The sequence below is a fragment of the Polypterus senegalus genome, unplaced genomic scaffold (genome assembly GCF_016835505.1).
Source record: "Polypterus senegalus isolate Bchr_013 unplaced genomic scaffold, ASM1683550v1 scaffold_520, whole genome shotgun sequence".
Classification (NCBI taxonomy): domain Eukaryota; kingdom Metazoa; phylum Chordata; class Cladistia; order Polypteriformes; family Polypteridae; genus Polypterus; species Polypterus senegalus.
Window position 1 is genome coordinate 68,542 of NW_024384052.1, and position 18,823 is coordinate 87,364.

Consider the following 18,823-nt stretch of genomic DNA (forward strand, 5'->3'; position numbering starts at 1 on the left):
TTTCTAATAAAACATTGTCACATGGAGAACTCAGAAATTTGCATAAACTGCACATTTTGAATTCTGACAAATTCTAGGGTGTCTGTATAATTTATATACTGTATATATATATATATATATATATATATATATATATATATATATATATATATATATATATATATATATATATATATATATATATATATATATATATGTATGTATGTATGTATGTATGTATGAATATGTCATACAAATGTGTCTGAGGATTACCCTCCTGACTCATCATTATAAGTAATCCCACCATGGAATGAGAGGAGGCACTGCTGCTAACATCTCTTTCAGTTCCCACGGTCAGGAGAAGACATCCAGTGATTGCAACTGACTCTGTCCTTTCTGGTCAAAGTACTGTATATTCAAGGCACTCACAGAAGGTGGCATCTCATTCTGGATTGATGCTCAAAAGTGACAGCTCTCCGAACCAGACTTAATCGGAAAAGTGAATGTTTAACTTAATCATTTACTTAATGAAAAATGAACAGATATGCCATTTCCATCTGTGGAAAGTGTAAGTCCACAGTCTAATTGGTGGTATTGTCCCCTCAATTTGGCATTTCCAACTTTTGATTAATTGTAAGGTATACTTGCATTTTCCACATGTGAAATTTGCATGTGTGCATATTTAATTTACGCAATGTACTGTATAATGCATATCTGGCTTGATGTTTATTACGTTATTATATTTATCTATAGATATTGTTTAAACAAATGTCCAACTATGTTAAAAAAGAAAAAACTTACAGTACCTTTTCCCATGAGTCACACATGCACGTCAGAGGATCTCCTCACAGGCTCAATCAAGGTATGTAATAACCCACCAGGATGAGAGGGAGCACTGTCACTAACATTCTTTTCTCCTTCTCTCCCTTGCAGCACAGAGAAACCGCCCAGTGAGCACACTAAGCCCCGCCCCTTCAGGTTCCCTATCTGTAAGAAACCCAGCTGCCCAGAAGGAGGATACACCCTGAATCTGCAGCTACAGCCAAACCAATTTGTTTCATTTAAGTCTGAGGGCTGATCTGTCATATATATATACACACACCCACACACACCCACACACACACACATATATATATATATATATATATATATATATATATATATATATATATATAAATATAAACTGCTCAAAAATTAAAGGAACACTTTGAAAACACATCAGATCTCAATGGGAAAAAGAAATCCTCCTGGATATCTATACTGATATAGACTGGGTAATGTGTTAGGAACGAAAGGATGCCACATCGTTTGATGGAAATGAAAATGATCAACCTACAGAGCCCTGAATTCAAAGAAGCGCCCAAAAATCAGAGTGAAAAATTATGTGGCAGGCTAGTCCATTTTGCCAAAATTTAATTGCAGCAACTTTATGCGCAGCACTTTGTATGGCCCCTGTGTTCTTGTATACATGCCTGACAACATCGGTGCATGCTTCTAATGAGATGACAGATGGTGTTGTGGGGATCTCCTCCCAGATCTGAATCAGGGCATCACTGAGCTCCTGGACAGTCTGAGGTGCAACCTGGTGGCATTGGATGGACCAAAACATAATGCCCTCTAGACATGAAATAACACATTTTAGGGTCAAAAGGTTTAAACTGTGCTCCATGACAAGACAGAGATGCACAGTTCTTTCTCACAATTCAGGGTGAAAGAATGCAAATATATCTTCTTCTCTTCAGGAGCATTAGAGAATTTCAGAGAGAGAGAGAGATCACTTGCAAAGAAAAGCAAACAATCAAAAAATCAATACTGTGCTTTTAAATTTGCCGAGGCATTTTTTATAGGAGCGTCAGTATCTTCTAAGCAAACAACCTCTGTGCAAACAGCCCCTCTGCTCACATCTCCTCCGTCAGGCGCAGAGAACGTCAGAGAGAAAAATGCAGAGAGGCGAGATTAAAACAAACAATGATGGGGCCCTTGGGGAGGGAAAAATGTCAGTGGCCTCCACCTGTTAAGTTTGTTTTGGAGTGCACTGTTGTTAATTTCATAACACCACAAGCGGCATTGCTCTTACTGAGGTCATAAGTTTCATTGACTTTATGCTATACTCTGATTAAAAAGTGTTCCTTTAATTCTTTTGAGCAGTATTTATATATACACAGTGGGATGCAAAAGTTTGGGCAACCTTGTTAATAGTCATTATTTTCATGTATAAATCGTTGGTTGTTATGATAAAAATGTCAGTTAAATATATCATATAGGAGACACACAGTGATATTTGAGAAGTGAAATGAAGTTTATTGGATTTACAGAAAGTGAGCAATAATTGTTCAAACAAAATCAGGCAGGTGCATAAAGCACCATAAAAAGAAATGAAATCAATATTTAGTAGATCCGCCTTTTGCAGAAATTACAGCCTCTAAACGCTTCCTGTAGGTTCCAATGAGAGTCTGGATTGTGGTTGAAGGTATTTTGGACCATTCCTCTTTACAAAACATCTCTAGTTCATTCAGGTTTGATGGCTTCCGAGCATGGACAGCTCTCTTTAACTCACACCACAGATTTTCAATTATATTCAGGTCTGGGGACTGAGATGGCCATTCCAGAACGTTGTACTTGTTCCTCTGCATGAATGCCTTAGTGGATTTTGAGCAGTGTTGTCTTGTTGAAAGATCCAGCCCCAGCGCAGCTTCAGCTTTCTCACTGATTCCTGGACATTGGTCTCCAGAATCTGCTGATACTGAGTGGAATCCATGCGTCCCTCAACTTTGACAAGATTCCCAGTCCCTGCACTGGCCACACAGCCCCACAGCATGATGGAACCACCACCATATTTTACTGTAGGTAGCAGGTGTTTTTCTTGGAATGCTGTGTTCTTTTTCCTCCATGCATAACGCCCCTTGTTATGCCCAAATAACTCAATTTTAGTTTCATCAGTCCACAGCACCTTATTCCAAAATGAAGCTGGCTTTGTCCAAATGTGCTTGAGCATACCTCAGGCGGCTCTGTTTGTGCGGGAAAAAGGCTTCCTCTGCATCACTCTCACATACAGCATCTCCTTGTGTAAAGTGCACCGAATGAACGATGCACAGTGACTCCATCTGCTGCAAGATGATGTTGTAGGTCTTTGGTGCTGGTCTGTGGGTTGACTCTGACTGTTCTCACCATTCGTCGCTTCTGTCTATCCAAAATCTTTCTTGGTCTGCCACTTTAAGCCTTAACTTGAACTGAGCCTGTGGTCTTCCATTTCCTCAATATGTTCCTAACTGTGGAAACAGACAGCTTAAATCTCTGGGACAGCTTTCTGTATACTTCCCCTAAACCATGATGGTGAACAATCTTTGTCTTCGGGTCATTTGAGAGTTGTTTTGTGACCCCCATGTTGCTACTCTTCAGAGAAAATTAAAGGAGGAGGGAAACGTACAATTGACCCCCTTAAATACTCTTTTCTCATTATAGGATTCACCTGTGTATGTAGGTCAGGGGTTACTGGCTTAAACAAACAATAATTAGTTCTTAAAGTTTTGGAATCAATAAAATGACAACGCTGCCTTAATGTATGCACCTGCCTGATTTTGTTTGAACAATTATTGCACACTTTCTGTAAATCCAATAAACTTCATTTCACTTCTCAAATATCACTGTGTGTGTCTCCTATATGATATATTTAACTGATATTTTTATCGTAACAGCCAACGATTTATACAGGAAAATAATGACTATTAACAAGGTTGCCCAAACTTTTGCATTCCACTGTACGTATAGTATATATACTAGGGGCTAATATTTTCGGATACACATTTAAGATTTTTTTTCTTTGAATTGCTGCTATTTCATTAGTTTCACTTTTATTTTAGAACTTCTGTAAAACAATATTTGTAAAGTCCCAATATGCTGAATCTTTTTAATGAGGTCAGTGAGACATGTGTTTAATGACTTTGTACAATAATTCAGGATAGGTTTCTCTGTTTGGAATTTCAGCACAGACAAAACGATCTACATCATCAGCAGTTAATAATTTTTTTTACAAAGTAACCAATAAATGCATGTGCGGTAAACTCCATTTTTGAAATTCTCAAGATTCTTTATTTGTCACATGCATAGTTATGCAGGACAACATGCAGTGAAATGCATCCTGATCCACTTATCAAAAAATGTGCAATGTTAGAAGAATGTCAGTTAGATTAACAAAAAGTCATAGATTGAAAGATAACAATATAGTAGTATATATATATTCATAGGTCTGAATTTCAATCTGATTACTTGGGTGGTTACCTTGTGGTTGGTCAGCCAGTCAGCAAACATCCACCACATCCTCTCAGTTGCGAGAAGCAGATCATAGATATGTGATAGAGTACCTGCCAAATAATCCAAAGAGTACAGAACACGTGTTTTGCCCTTATTGAGACTCATCAGGTGTACACACCATCGCTTCCCCTTATGGGGATCAAACCTCAGACATCAGTGCCTGAGGCAATGCCTCTGGTGATGCACCATGGCAAATGGTTTGCTTACTTGACAAGGTGAAGATAAATATATATTCATATTCAAAGTTATTAATAAACCAAATTAATTATATATTTTTAATTCAAGTCCCTAATATCCCATTTCAGAATAACCTGCATCTCTAATGGAGTTCAAATATTAAAGAAAGGAAAATATTTCCTTATGAAATACTGTTTTAATTACATTTGAATATACACAATACAGCATAAAGCTTATTACCTACAATATTCACTTCACTTCTCTTGTTTCTGTTTCTTTAAATACACCACCTCCCACCCAATTTCAGTTTCTTTCTGATTTCACTCATTTTTGCAGAGAGAATTCTGTAGAAGGAAGCCTTAAAACATTTTAAAATTAACAATAGAGCTTTGAACGTAAAGCATGAAGCGGAAATTAAAAACAGCTGTACTTACTAAGGTTGCTCTGGGACTGAACTTCAAAACCACAGGTTGCCTGAGGTTGGTAACAACTGCATTTTGTATTACGACACCAAAAACTAATCCATCAATCACTTTGGTTTGGTTGCTGTCCTGCAGGAGAAACATTCTCAAGTTTAAATTCACAAGTAAGACTAAAAAAACAAAGTTCTGTTTTTTTTAAAAAAAAATGGAGACCGTATCTGATCATAAGTTTGTAATATCTATTTTTGTAGTGTTTTCAGTAATTTCTTTATTGACATTATTGTTTTTCCACTAATTTCCTATCAACATTATTAGGCTCAAAAATCATATTACAAGTAAAACCTGATAAAAAAAATGTTTTAGTCATTTCAACAATCTTTTCAATATTATAATGGACACTCCAACCCTATGTAGCTTGTGTGAAGAAAAACTCATTTTGAGATAACTCCTCATGCAATCTATATTAAAACTTCAGAAGAAAAGACAACAGAAGCAAAGGCCTGGCAGACATTTTTTTACAGCAGCACTAATGAATTCCTCCGAACTTTGCACTATTCTTTGCTGGAAAAATTTTATTTTTGTTCCAGCTTTAGATAATAAAATACATTGCTTTTCTATTGAGTTATGAAGGGTGGATTAGGATTCTTCCAATTGAGCAAGAGATCTTAATTCATGTATCATTGTATAATCTTTACCTTTTCCCATCTAGTATTAGATAGTAAATCCAGTGCTGTCTGACAAGTAACGTCATTTTTTCCTCAAAATGGTGTTAGTGTGGGACAGCTCCAAAACATTACACCTAATGAAGCCAATGCTTGATGGCATCATTCACAAATAGATTCCTTTCCTAATAGATTTTAGATAATTTTAATCTTAAAAGATGTGTGCAGAGTTTAGTTTTAAGCTGATTTGAACTATTGCTTGAACATTCTGAAGAATTTGAATGATGTGAATGACTGAATTCCTGAATGAAATGCCCTTTTCTCATCACTGCCTAAGATCAGCTGGGGTATGTACTGTATGCACTTTTATCACCTTAAAGTCTGGAAATACGAGTAATGTCTTTATTATTATGAGCCAAAATATATTCAAACATAGATATTGATGGAAGAATAGGGAAGTTTGGGTAGCCTTCCTGTGACAAACTTATACATAAAAAAAAGTATTGCATTGATGGACGATGATCAAAGGAATCACACACTTTGTCCATACAGAGATCACCAAAGGCCCAAATACCTAATGAATTCCAGAAATGTAATACTTTGTTAGTTAAAGTAGGCTGGAATATATAATTATCATGCATTTGAGGAGCTGAGAGAAGCTACACTGGATCCATATTCTAAATGAGTGTAAAAATTCAGAGAGATAGCAAATTGCTGATATGTATTTATGGCTGAAGCAAAGAGTAACACATATCGGCAGGAATTTGGGTGAGGACTGCTTTAAAAGGTTACTCAAGCAGCTGAAGTTCTATTACCTTCTGGTTCCTACCATAGTTTCAGAGAACAAATATTTTCAACCCAGAAGTAAAACATAAAATCTAGATAATGATAATGCTACACCACACTTTGCTTTACATCTTTGCAAAGTCATCTTTTCATTACACAGCCATTTTGTGTTCCAGATAAAAATAATTACACTTGTGTATAATTCTTGGAAAAAGGAGTTGTGAATACCATATATATATATATACAGTGAGTTGAAAAAATATTTGCCCCTTCCATCTTTCTTTGAGTTTAGTCACACAAATTCGATCATATCACATTTAACGTCAGTCTAGTCAATTATCAAACTAAGTCAAAAAGAATGAAATTTTAAATGATGGTTTTTCTATTTAGGGAGAAAAAATCACAAACCACATGGCCCGTGTGAAAAAGTAATTGCCCCTGAACCTAATAACTGGTTGCACATGCTAGCAATAACTGCAACAAGCGTTATCGGATAACTTGGCAAAAGTCTTTTAAAGTGCTCTGAGGAATTTTGGCAACTATCTTTCAGAATTGCTGTAATTCAGCTTTTATTTGAGGGTTTTCAGCATGAACCGCATTTTAAGGTCACTGCCATAGCATCTCAATTGATTCAGGCAGGACTTTGACTACTGACCCAAAGTCTTCATTTTGTTTCTTCAGCCATTCAGAGGTGGATTTGCTGGTGTTTTGGTCATTGTCCTGTTGTAGCACCCAAGATCGCTTCTATATATATATGTATATATACACTCACCTAAAAGATTATTAGGAACACCTGTTCAATTTCTCATTAATGCAATTATCTAATCAACCAATCACATGGCAGTTGCTTCAATGCATTTAGGGGTGTGGTCCTGGTCAAGACAATCTCCTGAACTCCAAACTGAATGTCAGAATGGGAAAGAAAGGTGATTTAAGCAATTTTGGCGTGGCATGGTTGTTGGTGCCAGACGGGCGGTCTGAGTATTTCACAATCTGCTCAGTTACTGGGAATTTCACGCACAACCATTTCTAGGGTTTACAAAGAATGGTGTGAAAAGGAAAAACATCAGTATGCGGCAGTCCTGTGGCGAAAATGCCTTGTTGATGCTAGAGGTCAGAGGAGAATGGGCCGACCGATTCAAGCTGATAGAAGAGGAACTTTGACTGAAATAACCACTCGTTACAACCGAGTATGCAGCAAAGCATTTGTGAAGCCACAACACGCACAACCTTGAGGCGGATGGGCTACAACAGCAGAAGACCCCACCGGGTACCACTCATCTCCACTACAAATAGGAAAAAGAGGCTACAATTTGCACGAGCTCACCAAAATTGGACAGTTGAAGACTGGAAAAATGTTTCCTGGTCTGATGAGTCTCGATTTTCAACATTCAAATGGTAGAGTCAGAATTTGGCGTAAACAGAATGAGAACATGGATCCATCATGCCTTGTTACCACTGTGCAGGCTGGTGGTGGTGGTGTAATGGTGTGGGGGATGTTTTCTTGGCACACTTTAGGCCCCTTAATGCCAATTGGGCATTGTTTAAATGCCACGGGCTACCTGAGCATTGTTTCTGACCATGTCCATCCCTTCATGACCACCATGTACCCATCCTCTGATGGCTACTTCCAGCAGGATAATGCACCATGTCACAAAGCTCGAATCATTTCAAATTGGTTTCTTGAACATGACAATGAGTTCACTGTACTAAAATGGCCCCCACAGTCACCAGATCTCAACCCAATAGAGCATCTTTGGGATGTGGTGGAGCGGGAGCCGTGCCCTGGATCGCATCCCACAAATCTCCATCAACTGCAAGATGCTATCCTATCAATATGGGCCAACATTTCTAAAGAATGCTTTCAGCACCTTGTTGAATCAATGCCACGTAGAATTAAGGCAGTTCTGAAGGCGAAAGGGGGTCAAACACCGTATTAGTATGGTTTTCCTAATAATCCTTTAGGTGAGTGTATATATATATATATATATATATATATATATATATATATATATATATATATATATATATATATATATATATATATATATATATATACAGTATATATACAGAGGGAGAAAGGGAGAGAGTTTCACTGAAAAAGAAATAAAGAGTTTTGGAAGGATGTTCACTTTAACAATATTTACTCACCCAGAGAGGAGAAGAGATGATTAGATACTTAGATGAGATAAACTTTATTAATGGAAATTCAGATGGATACAGTGGCAGAAACGTAATAAAACAAGAATACGGTTTCACAGGACAGATAATGCAGCCAATCAATCAATCAATTGATAAGTAAATAAATGAAAAAAAATAAACTTAATGAGTGCATCGGAAGGAATCATTGAATTACTCAAAAGCAGTGGGCAGAAAAGACCCCCAGAGGCACTTCTTAGCACACCATGATGGAAAGAGCCTGTGGCTTAAACTGTTCCAAGAGAGCGCCTCCTGGAGGGGATGGAGGGATTTTTCATGATGGCATCTAATTTTGCCACCATCCTCTTTTCCACCACAGCTTCCAGTTTGTCCATCCTGTCATGGAGCAGGCTTTTCTGATAAGTTTGTTCAGGCATTGTGCTTCCTTTGTACTCAAGTTGCTTACCAAGGAGACTGCAGCATAGAACACCACATTGGCTACTATGGAGTGGCAGAACATTTCCAGCAGCCTGCTGCACATATCAAATGACCCGAGTGTCCATAGCAAGTGCAGCCTGCTCTGGCCCTTCTTGTATAACACCACTGTGTTATCAGACCAGTCCAGTTTGTTGTTTATGAGAACCCCCGGGTACTTGTAGTTCTGCACCACTTCCTTGTCCTCCCCCTGAATGGTGACTGGTCTCACAGGCGTCTTGGCATGCCTCATGTCCACCACCAGCTCTTTTGTCTTGCTTATGTTGAGTTGCAGGTTGTTGTCCCTGAACCACAAGAGAAAGTCCTCCACAGACTTCCTGTACTCTGACTCATCTCCATTATTAGTGCTGCCTATGATGGGCGAGTCATCTGGAAATTTCTATAGATGGCTACCACCGGTATTGTGCTGAAAGTCTGTAGACAGTAACCAGGAAGGGAGACAGGACCGTTCCCTGAGGTGCTCCACTATTACACACCACCATTTCTGACACACAGTCCCTCAGCCTCAGACACTGCTGTCTGTTAGGTAGTCCATGATTCAGGAGATTGTGGGCACACCAAGCGTGTTAACATTAATATTAAGTACATCATGCAGGTGGCGTGATGGTAGTTCTACCGCCTCACAGTAAGAAGATCATGGGTTCATGCTCCTGTGTGGTAGCACTTTGAGTAATTAGAAAAGTTCTATATACTGTAAATATAATACATTTTTATAATTTGTAAATTTTCTTATGACTGTAATTGCATGATATCTGAACTGATCTGAAACATTCAACAAAAAGTGATCTAATTTAGTATGACATGTGAGAGATTGACTAGCAAGAGAAGGCTCTTATTCAAATTAATATTGAACCCAGAAATCCTTTGAAATGTATCCATTAGATTTAATAATTGGCACTGGTGAGTTTCGATTCATGATGAAGAGTAATACAACATGTCATCAGCATAGAGAGATACTTTATGGTTTAATTAATTCCTTTTTGATATTATTCAATAATATTTACAGGATTCAATAATATTTACAAAAACAATGTGTTTGAGGTGAGCAAGTGGACAAGCCACCCTACCACCCTCCCTTCTTAGTAAAACTGTTATTTTATTTCCATCCATCCACTCCAACCCGCTATATCCTAACTACAGAGTCACGGGGGTTTGCTGGAGCCAATCCCAGCCAACACAGGGTGCAAGGCAGGAAACAAACCCTGGGCAGGGTGCCAGCCCACCACAGGGCAATTTAGGATTGCCAATGCACCTAACCGGCATGTCTTTGGACTGTGAGAGGAAACCCACGCAGACACGGGGAGAACATGCAAACTTCACGCAGGGAGGACCCAGGAAGCGAACCTGGATCTCCTAACTGCGAGGCAGCAGCGCTACCCACTGTGCCACCATGCCACCCTTCAATTTTATTTATTCATTTTTAATCAGGGTGGTGCAACATTTTGGAGACACATTATTAAATATATATAGGTTTGTATATGGGATGTAAAAGTTGGGCTATCTCATCAGTATCTGTGAAAGATGAAAATTAATTCATTATCCATCCATCCGTCCATCCATCCATTTTCCAACCTGCTGAATCATAAATCTTTAAACATTTCCTAGGATTCTGAAAAGTTCCAGTGCAAGATTTTTTTCTAACAGATTAAAACATTCTCAACACTACTTATCCACCAACATTATTTTACCTGAAATAGTGATGTATTCCAGATTGCAGCAAAGAGTGATTTAGTGTCATTTGTTACATTCTTAAAAACTTCAGAAGGCAGGGTGACCTCAGCTGCTAAGTTCTTAATAGTTCTTACATTGTAAAATGCCTGGAAAAAAAAATGAGATAATGGTGATTTTGAATGATTTCAACAAAAGTGGATATTGTTATTACAGTTTACCCTGCCTCCTTGGAGCCAGGAGTACAGGGGAATCCATAAGGCAGGGGTCCTCAGTCACAGTCCTGGAGGGCCGCAGCAGCTGCAGGTTTTTGTTCTAACCTGGTTGCTTAAATAAAAAGCAATTCTTGCCAATAATCTAATTTCATGGCTTGTTAGTGCTTTAACTCAGGTCATTCTCATATCCTAGATTTTCTTCCACTTTCTAAGGATATCATCCAAATGATTTAAAGGCTAAAATGGGTGAATAATTGTCAGTCATTAACTTTTTTCTCCTCACTTTCCTTCCAAGTATTTAATTAAACCCAATAGTGCATGATAAATACACACAGGTGTGAAATGGTAACACACTAAATGGAGAAATGCTGGTCTCTTTTGTCATTTGCATGTTATTGCTAACTAAAAACCAAGAACAAAAGTGTTTAAGACTAAAATAAGTAATAAGGGTTCAAAATCTTAATGAGCAAGACAACTAAAGGGAAGCAGAAGTGTTACTTGAGCAATAAGTGCTTCTTATTAAGCGATTGGTTTTGAGCAAAAACCTGCAGACACTACGGCCCTCCAGGACAGTGATTGAGGACCCCTGCCAAAAGGGAAGCATGAGAACTTCCATCCAACCTGCTATATCCTAACCACAGGGTCACAGGTCTGCTGGAGCCAATCACAGCCAACAAGGCAGGAAACAAACCCCAGGCATTGCACCAGGCTACCGCAGGGCACACACACTAGGGACAATTTAGGATCACCAACACACCTAACCTGCATGTCTTTGGACCATGGGAGGAAACTGGAGTACCCAGAGGAAACCCACAAAGACACGGGGAGAACATGCAAACTCCATGCAGGGAGGACCCCGGGAAGCAAACCCAGGTCTCCTAACTGCAAGGCAGCAGTGCTACCACTGCAGCACCATGCCGGTGAACTTCCAGATCCTTCAAATTATGTTCTCTCTTTACAGTGGTGGTTGTCTGGCCTAGAGTGATGATTATCTCTTCTGATTAGGCATCTCCACTGTTATATAAAAGGAACCGGGCACCTTTGACGGGCAGTTTATATTCTTTATAAATAAGAAGAAGTACTTAATTGGATGTGCTTTATTTCTGAGGGCACCAAATCTTTTAATAGGGTGGAAGAAGGAAAAGGCTGTGAAACAGCCACCACCACATTTTTGTTTTCAAGAGTCTTTATAAAGACTGAAAGATAAGAGCCTGGGTTTCTCCTTAACTCCTAGCTGAAGGACCGTTTCTACGTGTTACAAATTGGAATGACTGAAATAAGGTCACTGCCTTTTAGAGAGGCAAAGTCTGATGAGAGCTTGTGTGTGCCCCATACTGGCACAATGCAAATTACAGTATGAACTGTTCAGACTCTGCTTTGCACTGAATTGTTGCCAAGTCTCTTGTACTTTAATCAATAATAATAATAATTCTTTACATTTCTATAGCACTTTCCTCACTACTTCAATTTATAACAATTAATTGAAATCAATTAAAAATGGATCACAAAAAAACAATATATACAGGGTATTTCACTGGTTGATTCTGAAAGCTGATGCCTATTATTATTAATAATATTATTATTATTATTATATATTTTATTGCTTCTTGCCTTTTGGTGGTTTGCTGGTAAGTCAAGATCACAACAAAAGATCAAAACAATTTACCCAAGCACCTAATGAAGAATGTGTGCTGTGCCATAAGTGTGATCTTCTGCATTTCATTAGCTGATGGATGGCCTGGGAGTCTCTTTAGGTTCTGATCAATTCCTTACTTCAAAGTGCCTAATTCTCCTACTATAACTGGCACAACTCTTGCTTTACAGTTCCAGATCCTGCTTATCTCAATTTCCGGGTCATTGTATTTATTGAGATTTTTGGATTCTTTTAGCATAATGTTGGAATCATCTAGAACATTTTTTTCTAGAAGTTTTTTTTTAATTATGCAACACAATGTCAGGATGATTAGCTAAAATGGTTCTTTTAGCAATTTTTGGTATGTCCCTCATGATGATAGTATCGGTGACGTTAACAATATTGTCGGGCTCATGTTCATAATATTTATCTGGCACTTGAACCCCATACAGTTGCACGTAGTCCAGTGTACATAGCTGGCCACATTATTATGTCTGTGTGTGTATTCAGAAAGTGCAAGTGCTGTACAGCCTGCAACAATATCACCTACTGGCATAGAGAAATGCCCATTTAAACGGTCTTAGTGGTATAATGGTAAGTCCGTCTGTTTTGTTCACATTGTCAATTTATGAACCTCTGTTCACTTCTTTCTTTGTATGCCTTTTTGCCTTTTTTCTTCGGATATTTCAGCCCTTTTGTGGACACCACACAAAGTGTTGTTTGGGAATCCATGAACGTACACCATAAGGTTTACTATCTTATGCCAGCCACTTGCCTTTCTTGGGTGGACATTTCTGCCCTCTTATGGATGTTGGACAACATCCCACCTGGGCATGGGCACGGACGCCAGACAGATGGATGTCTTTATGATTTAAATATATGTGGATGTGTTCTTCTGCCCTGGTGCATAATCTACATTTACCATCTACTGGCTGTTTCAAGATATTTCTCCTGTAGTATCTAGCTTTGAGTGCCTGGACCTGAGCTATAATTATGAAGCTCTCTATCTTTATTATTATTATTATTATTATTATTATAAGTTGATCTGGAGTTTTGTCTTCTGCATCAGAGTTTTACTAATTTATCTTTTTTGATTTAATATGGGCCTGTGGTAGGTTGTTGGGTATCATCTGATGTTTTCCAGTGGACACAATCGAATTGCTTTTTTCAAACTGCAATAGTGACATTTCATGAAAGCTTTCCATTCACTTCTTGCAAGTTTTCACAAGTTATTATTATACAATTTTGAAACACAATGGATGCAATTTGGCTTTTTTACCACTGATCAAAAGAAGACTATTTAATGCCAAAGTGAAAACAGATTTCAGCTACAGTAAGTGGTCTAAATTAATTACAAGTATAAAACACATAATAATTGATTGCATAAATGTTTAGATCCTTTATTTTTTTTTTTGCAAAATTGCTTAAGCTCTGTCAGTTTGCAAGTGAAAAGCCTTTATCAAGTCAGACTGAGATGTGAATTCTGACTCGGCCACTCCAGGACATTAACATTGTTGTTTTTAAGCTATCCCTGTGAAGCTTTGGCTTTATGCTTGAGGTCGTTGTTTTGCTGGAAAATAAACCTTCTCCTAAGGTGTAGCCTTTCTCATACACTGCATCAGGTTTTTATCCAGGATTTCATTTTATTTTGCTGCATTTATTCTACCCTCACAAGCCTTCCAGGGCCTGCTGGAGAGAAGCATCCTGATATCATGATGTTGCCACAACCATGTGCAGGGTGGAATACAACAAGCATAGCGTTTAGTCGGATTGCAAACAAATACCACTTTTGGTCTCGGCAGTCAATAGACGCTTGATCCAACTGACTTCAAATTCTCCCATGGGTCTTCTGTTTTTAAATAGTGGCTTTCTCTTTGTCACAGTTCCATAAAGCTGTGATGGACGAAGCACCTGGTCAACAGTTGTTTTCTGTACAGTCTATCCAATCTTATCCACTGCAGCTTGTAACTCCTTCAGAGGTATCTTGGTGGCCTATTTCTCTAGTCTTCTTCTTGCATGATCACACTGTTTTTGTGGATGGCCCGCTCCAGGAAGATTAACAACTGTGCCATTCTCTTTCCTTTTCTTAATAGTTTATTTAAGTGGACTTGGCTGATATTCAGTGACTTGGCTACTTTCTGTCTCTATCCCCTAACTTGTTCTTTTCAATCCTCTGTTCACAGAGTTGCTTGGAGTGTCTTTTGTCTTCACTGAGTAGGTTAGGCCAAGACTGGTGATCTCCATTGAACTATTTACATGACTTTTAAAACCAATTGACTCCATCACTGATGATTTAGGTATGCCATATTAAAGGGGTGAGATTTAATTGATTATTGTGCTTTATGTTTTGAATTCATTTAGAACACTTAGAGCACTTTGCTGGCAAGCTAAATCCACTGTATTTCAATGTTGTAAAAATAATATGTGAAAACTTCCCAGGGGGTGAGTACTTTGATTGGCTCTGTATGAAGCAGTAGTACTAGCCACTACACCACTGTGACAAATTGGGCTTACCTACAGTATAATTGTCTTTGTGAGCAAAATACAACACATAATTAAAAAAAATAAAATAAAAAGAATTATGAGCAACATGATACTTACGTTTTCCAAGTCTGACCCAAACGTTAAGTCTGAAGAACTGGACGTACAATTTTTTTTAACAGAGACAATCATCCGTGGTGTTACAAAAGCAATCTCTTCGTTAGGGAATTGTGCCTGAAAAAGCGTGTCCTCCAACTGCTGAGTAATTCTAAAATGAGTAAAAACCACGACAGAATGTTACCTTTAACTCACTATGAATGAATATGTGGTTGATGTTCTTATTCAAGATGACTTACAAGATCAGGATACATAATATGGGACACATGTAAAGCAGTTCTTAGAGGTAAAATTATAGTCACTACGTCTAAATTAAAGAAATGTAGACTTGAAAAACTTAACAGACTTACAAATAGGCTAAATAAATTAGAATTGGAAAACAAGAAGGATCCTAATGAAAAGTTATCTCATGAAATTAAGAAAGTCAGAACAGAGTTGAATTGCCTATATACACAAGAAATAGAGAAAAAAACTAAAGTTTTTAAAACAAAAATATTATGAGTCTTCAGGCAAAGCAATGAAGCTATTAGCTAGAAAGCTACGTAAGCAACAGGCTGATGAGACAATACAGAGGATACAAGACCCAATATCAAAACAGCTATTCCATAAGTCAGAAGATATTCAGAGAGTGTTCAATGACTACTACAAAAAACTCTATACTCAAGCACGAACTGTAAATTCTGACGAAATTAATTCTTTTCTTACTCCCTTAAAACTCTCTTTGGTTAGTGGGACCCGGAATGCTGAATTAACTGCAGATATACCTGAGAAGGAGTTAAATAAAGCAATATCCAGGCTTAAAAGAAACAAATCTCCGAGGCCAGATGGTTTCTCATCTGAGTGGTATAAGGTATTTAAACAATAACTTATCCCCATTTTATTACCAGCATTTAATCATGTTTTACATGGAGGAGATTTGCCGCCCTCATGGAGAGAAGCCACTATTTCGGTTATTCCAAAGAAGGGGAAAAACAAACAAGATTGTTCAACTTATAGACCAATCTCTGTCCTAACCATGGACTACAAGTTGTTTGTCTCAATCCTAGCTAAAAGATTAGAACTGATAATGCCGGAACTAATTAATTCTGACCAGACTGGTTTTATTAGGAGTAGGCAAACACAAGACAACATCAGAAGGACTCTCCAAATTATCAATCATATTCAAGACTCTAAATTACAAGCTGTTCTCCTAAGCCTTGATGCAAAGAAGGCTTTTGACTCTGTTATTTGGCTTTTCCTTAAGGGCATTCTTGCCAAATTGAATTTCCATGAGAAATTTATTAAAGTAGTTCAAAATATATACTCATACCCCACCACGAGAATTAAAATAAATGGTAATTTATCGAGGAGCATTGCACTTGAGAGGGGTACCAGGCAGGGGTGCCCTCTCTCTCCTCTGCTCTTCGCACTGTTTATTGAACCCCTGGGGCAATGGGTCAGGCAAAATTCTAAAATAAAAGGTATTAACATCAAAGATGATGAACATAAAATTGCACTATTTGAGGACGACATATTGGTTTATCTAAGGGATCCAACTGAATCATTGATTTAGTTAATGGAAACTTTAAAAACCTTTAGCTTTTTCTCAGGATTTAAATTAAATATTTTAAAAACTCAGGTACTGACCTTTAATTATAATCCCCCAAATAAAATTAAAAAAGATTACTCCTTAAAATGGGATCTAACATTTATTAAATACCTAGGAATAAATATCCCCAAGGATATGAACAATTTAGAAATGCTTAATTATGGTCCTATTAATAAACAAAAATAAAACTTGACATTGCAAGATGGAATCTTTTACCATTTTTTAGCATGAAATCTAGATTAGATTCAGTCAAGCAAAACATACTTCCAAGATTACTCTATCTATTTCAGTCTTTGCCTGTTCCCTTGCCCAAAAAACGATTCTCAGAATGGGATAAACTGATTTCCAGATTCATATGGCAAGGCAAGAAACCAAGGGTAAAATTTAAAACCCTTCAACTGAGTAAAGATAAAGGAGGGGTTGCTCTCCCATGTTTACAAAAATATTTTTGGGCAGCACAGTTAAGAATAATAGTTTGTTGGTGCAACCCAGAATATCAAGCAAGGTGGAAGGATATAGAGATTGGTTGGTTTGACAGGATCTCTATTCAAGCTAGCATCATAGATGATCATTTAATTAAAAATAAGAAAGAAAATCAATGGATTAAGGTAACACTTAAAAATTGGTTTGAGATTATTAAGGACTATAATCTAAAGGATTCTGTACATGTATTGAAATGGTCATCATATGATTCTGATTTTAAACCAAATACATTAGATATGCGTTCTAAAACATGGGCTAAGAAAGGGATCACTGCTTATTGCTCAATCATGGATAAAGGACAATTATTAGATTTTAATTCCCGAAAAGAAAAATTTAGTTTGGAATCCAAAGACTTTTACAGATACCTCCAGCTCCGACAACATTTTTGCCAGAAAATTAAAAAAGGGATCGATGAGGATCCAAATAAGAGTGCTCTAGTTAAAATATTCTCCTCAGCTTACAAGGCTGAACCAATGTTTAAGACTATTACAAAACTTTATAGAGCCTTGATGGATTTACAAGGAGATTCATCCTTGTACATTAAAGAAAGATGGGAGAAAGAAAGTGGGATTATCTTCTCAACCGAGGACTGGGAAAATATATGTAAACAACAATGGGCAACCTCCCGTTCTCCATATTGGAGAGAATTCTGCTGGAGAAATACTATTAGGTTTTTCCTTACCCAAAAACAGAAAAATAATTTTCAAGGCAACTCAAACTGTTGGAGACATTGTGGCTCACAGGATGCGAACCATTTTCACATATTTTGGGGATGTCCTAAAATTAGAGGTTTTTGGAAAGATATACATAAGGTACTGGAAATTATTTTAAACATTACAATTGATTTCACTTTTAAGGTATTTTATATGGGCACGGTGTCAATGGTTTCCTGGGAAGGGAAAAATAAATACATGTATAGAATAATTCTTGCTTCAAGTTAAAAAAGCTATTACTAGATGCTGGTACAAACCTAATCCGCCGCAAATACAGGATTGGATTGATGTTGTAAAAAATGTGTTTATAATGGAGAAAATTACTTTCAGTATCAATAACCAAATAGATCTGTTTGTCGATTTTTGGTCTAGGTGGATTGAGTATATAACCCTTATTGAACCAGATGTTTTTCTGTTATAGAATCTGTATTTTATGAATAGGTATTGTCTATACATCCCCTGTCTTCTGTCTTCTTTTTTTCTCTCTCTTTCTTTATAATTGAGAGATAACCCAAAGAATTATATTAATCTGTTTTATGCCATGAAGAGCTTTTTGATAATATACAAGCTATATCTGTTGTAAACGTGACAAAAGTCAAAAACAGATGTATTGGATTGTATCTCTTTTCAATAAAAATGTAAATAAAAGATCAGGATACAGTACAATATTTGTGTACATTTTTATTTATTTTTTTATTTGGTTTTGTTTTTGCCAATTGCCACAAATGACTGTTAAATGACCTGACTGAGGATCACACACTGAGCCAAGGATGGGAAGTAAGCAGACCACCTTGTGGTTTATAATCCAGGACCTCAGTCGCTGCATCACACAGGGTGCCTTGGACTCTTGAGACGGTCCAGGTTGGCTGCAGCTAACCCTACTAACTAACTAACTAACTAACTAACTAACTTTCTCAGACCCAGAGATAAAACCAGATTGGATTGGACAATTAG

General features: G+C 37.4%; 1 protein-coding gene across 1 annotated transcript in view; it reads right to left on the minus strand.

Moving 5' to 3' along the window:
- Nucleotides 1-15,236, minus strand: part of LOC120521781 (adhesion G-protein coupled receptor G5-like) — a gene marked incomplete at its 5' end in the record, with an annotated part of 35,255 nt that extends 20,019 nt beyond the window's left edge. Inside the window, 3 exons of the mRNA XM_039743143.1 lie at nt 4,902-5,018; nt 10,660-10,788; nt 15,089-15,236. Of these exons, the coding sequence (XP_039599077.1) occupies nt 4,902-5,018; nt 10,660-10,788; nt 15,089-15,236 (394 nt within the window). The remainder of the gene's footprint in view (nt 1-4,901; nt 5,019-10,659; nt 10,789-15,088) is intronic.
- Nucleotides 15,237-18,823: the final 3,587 nt, after the last annotated feature.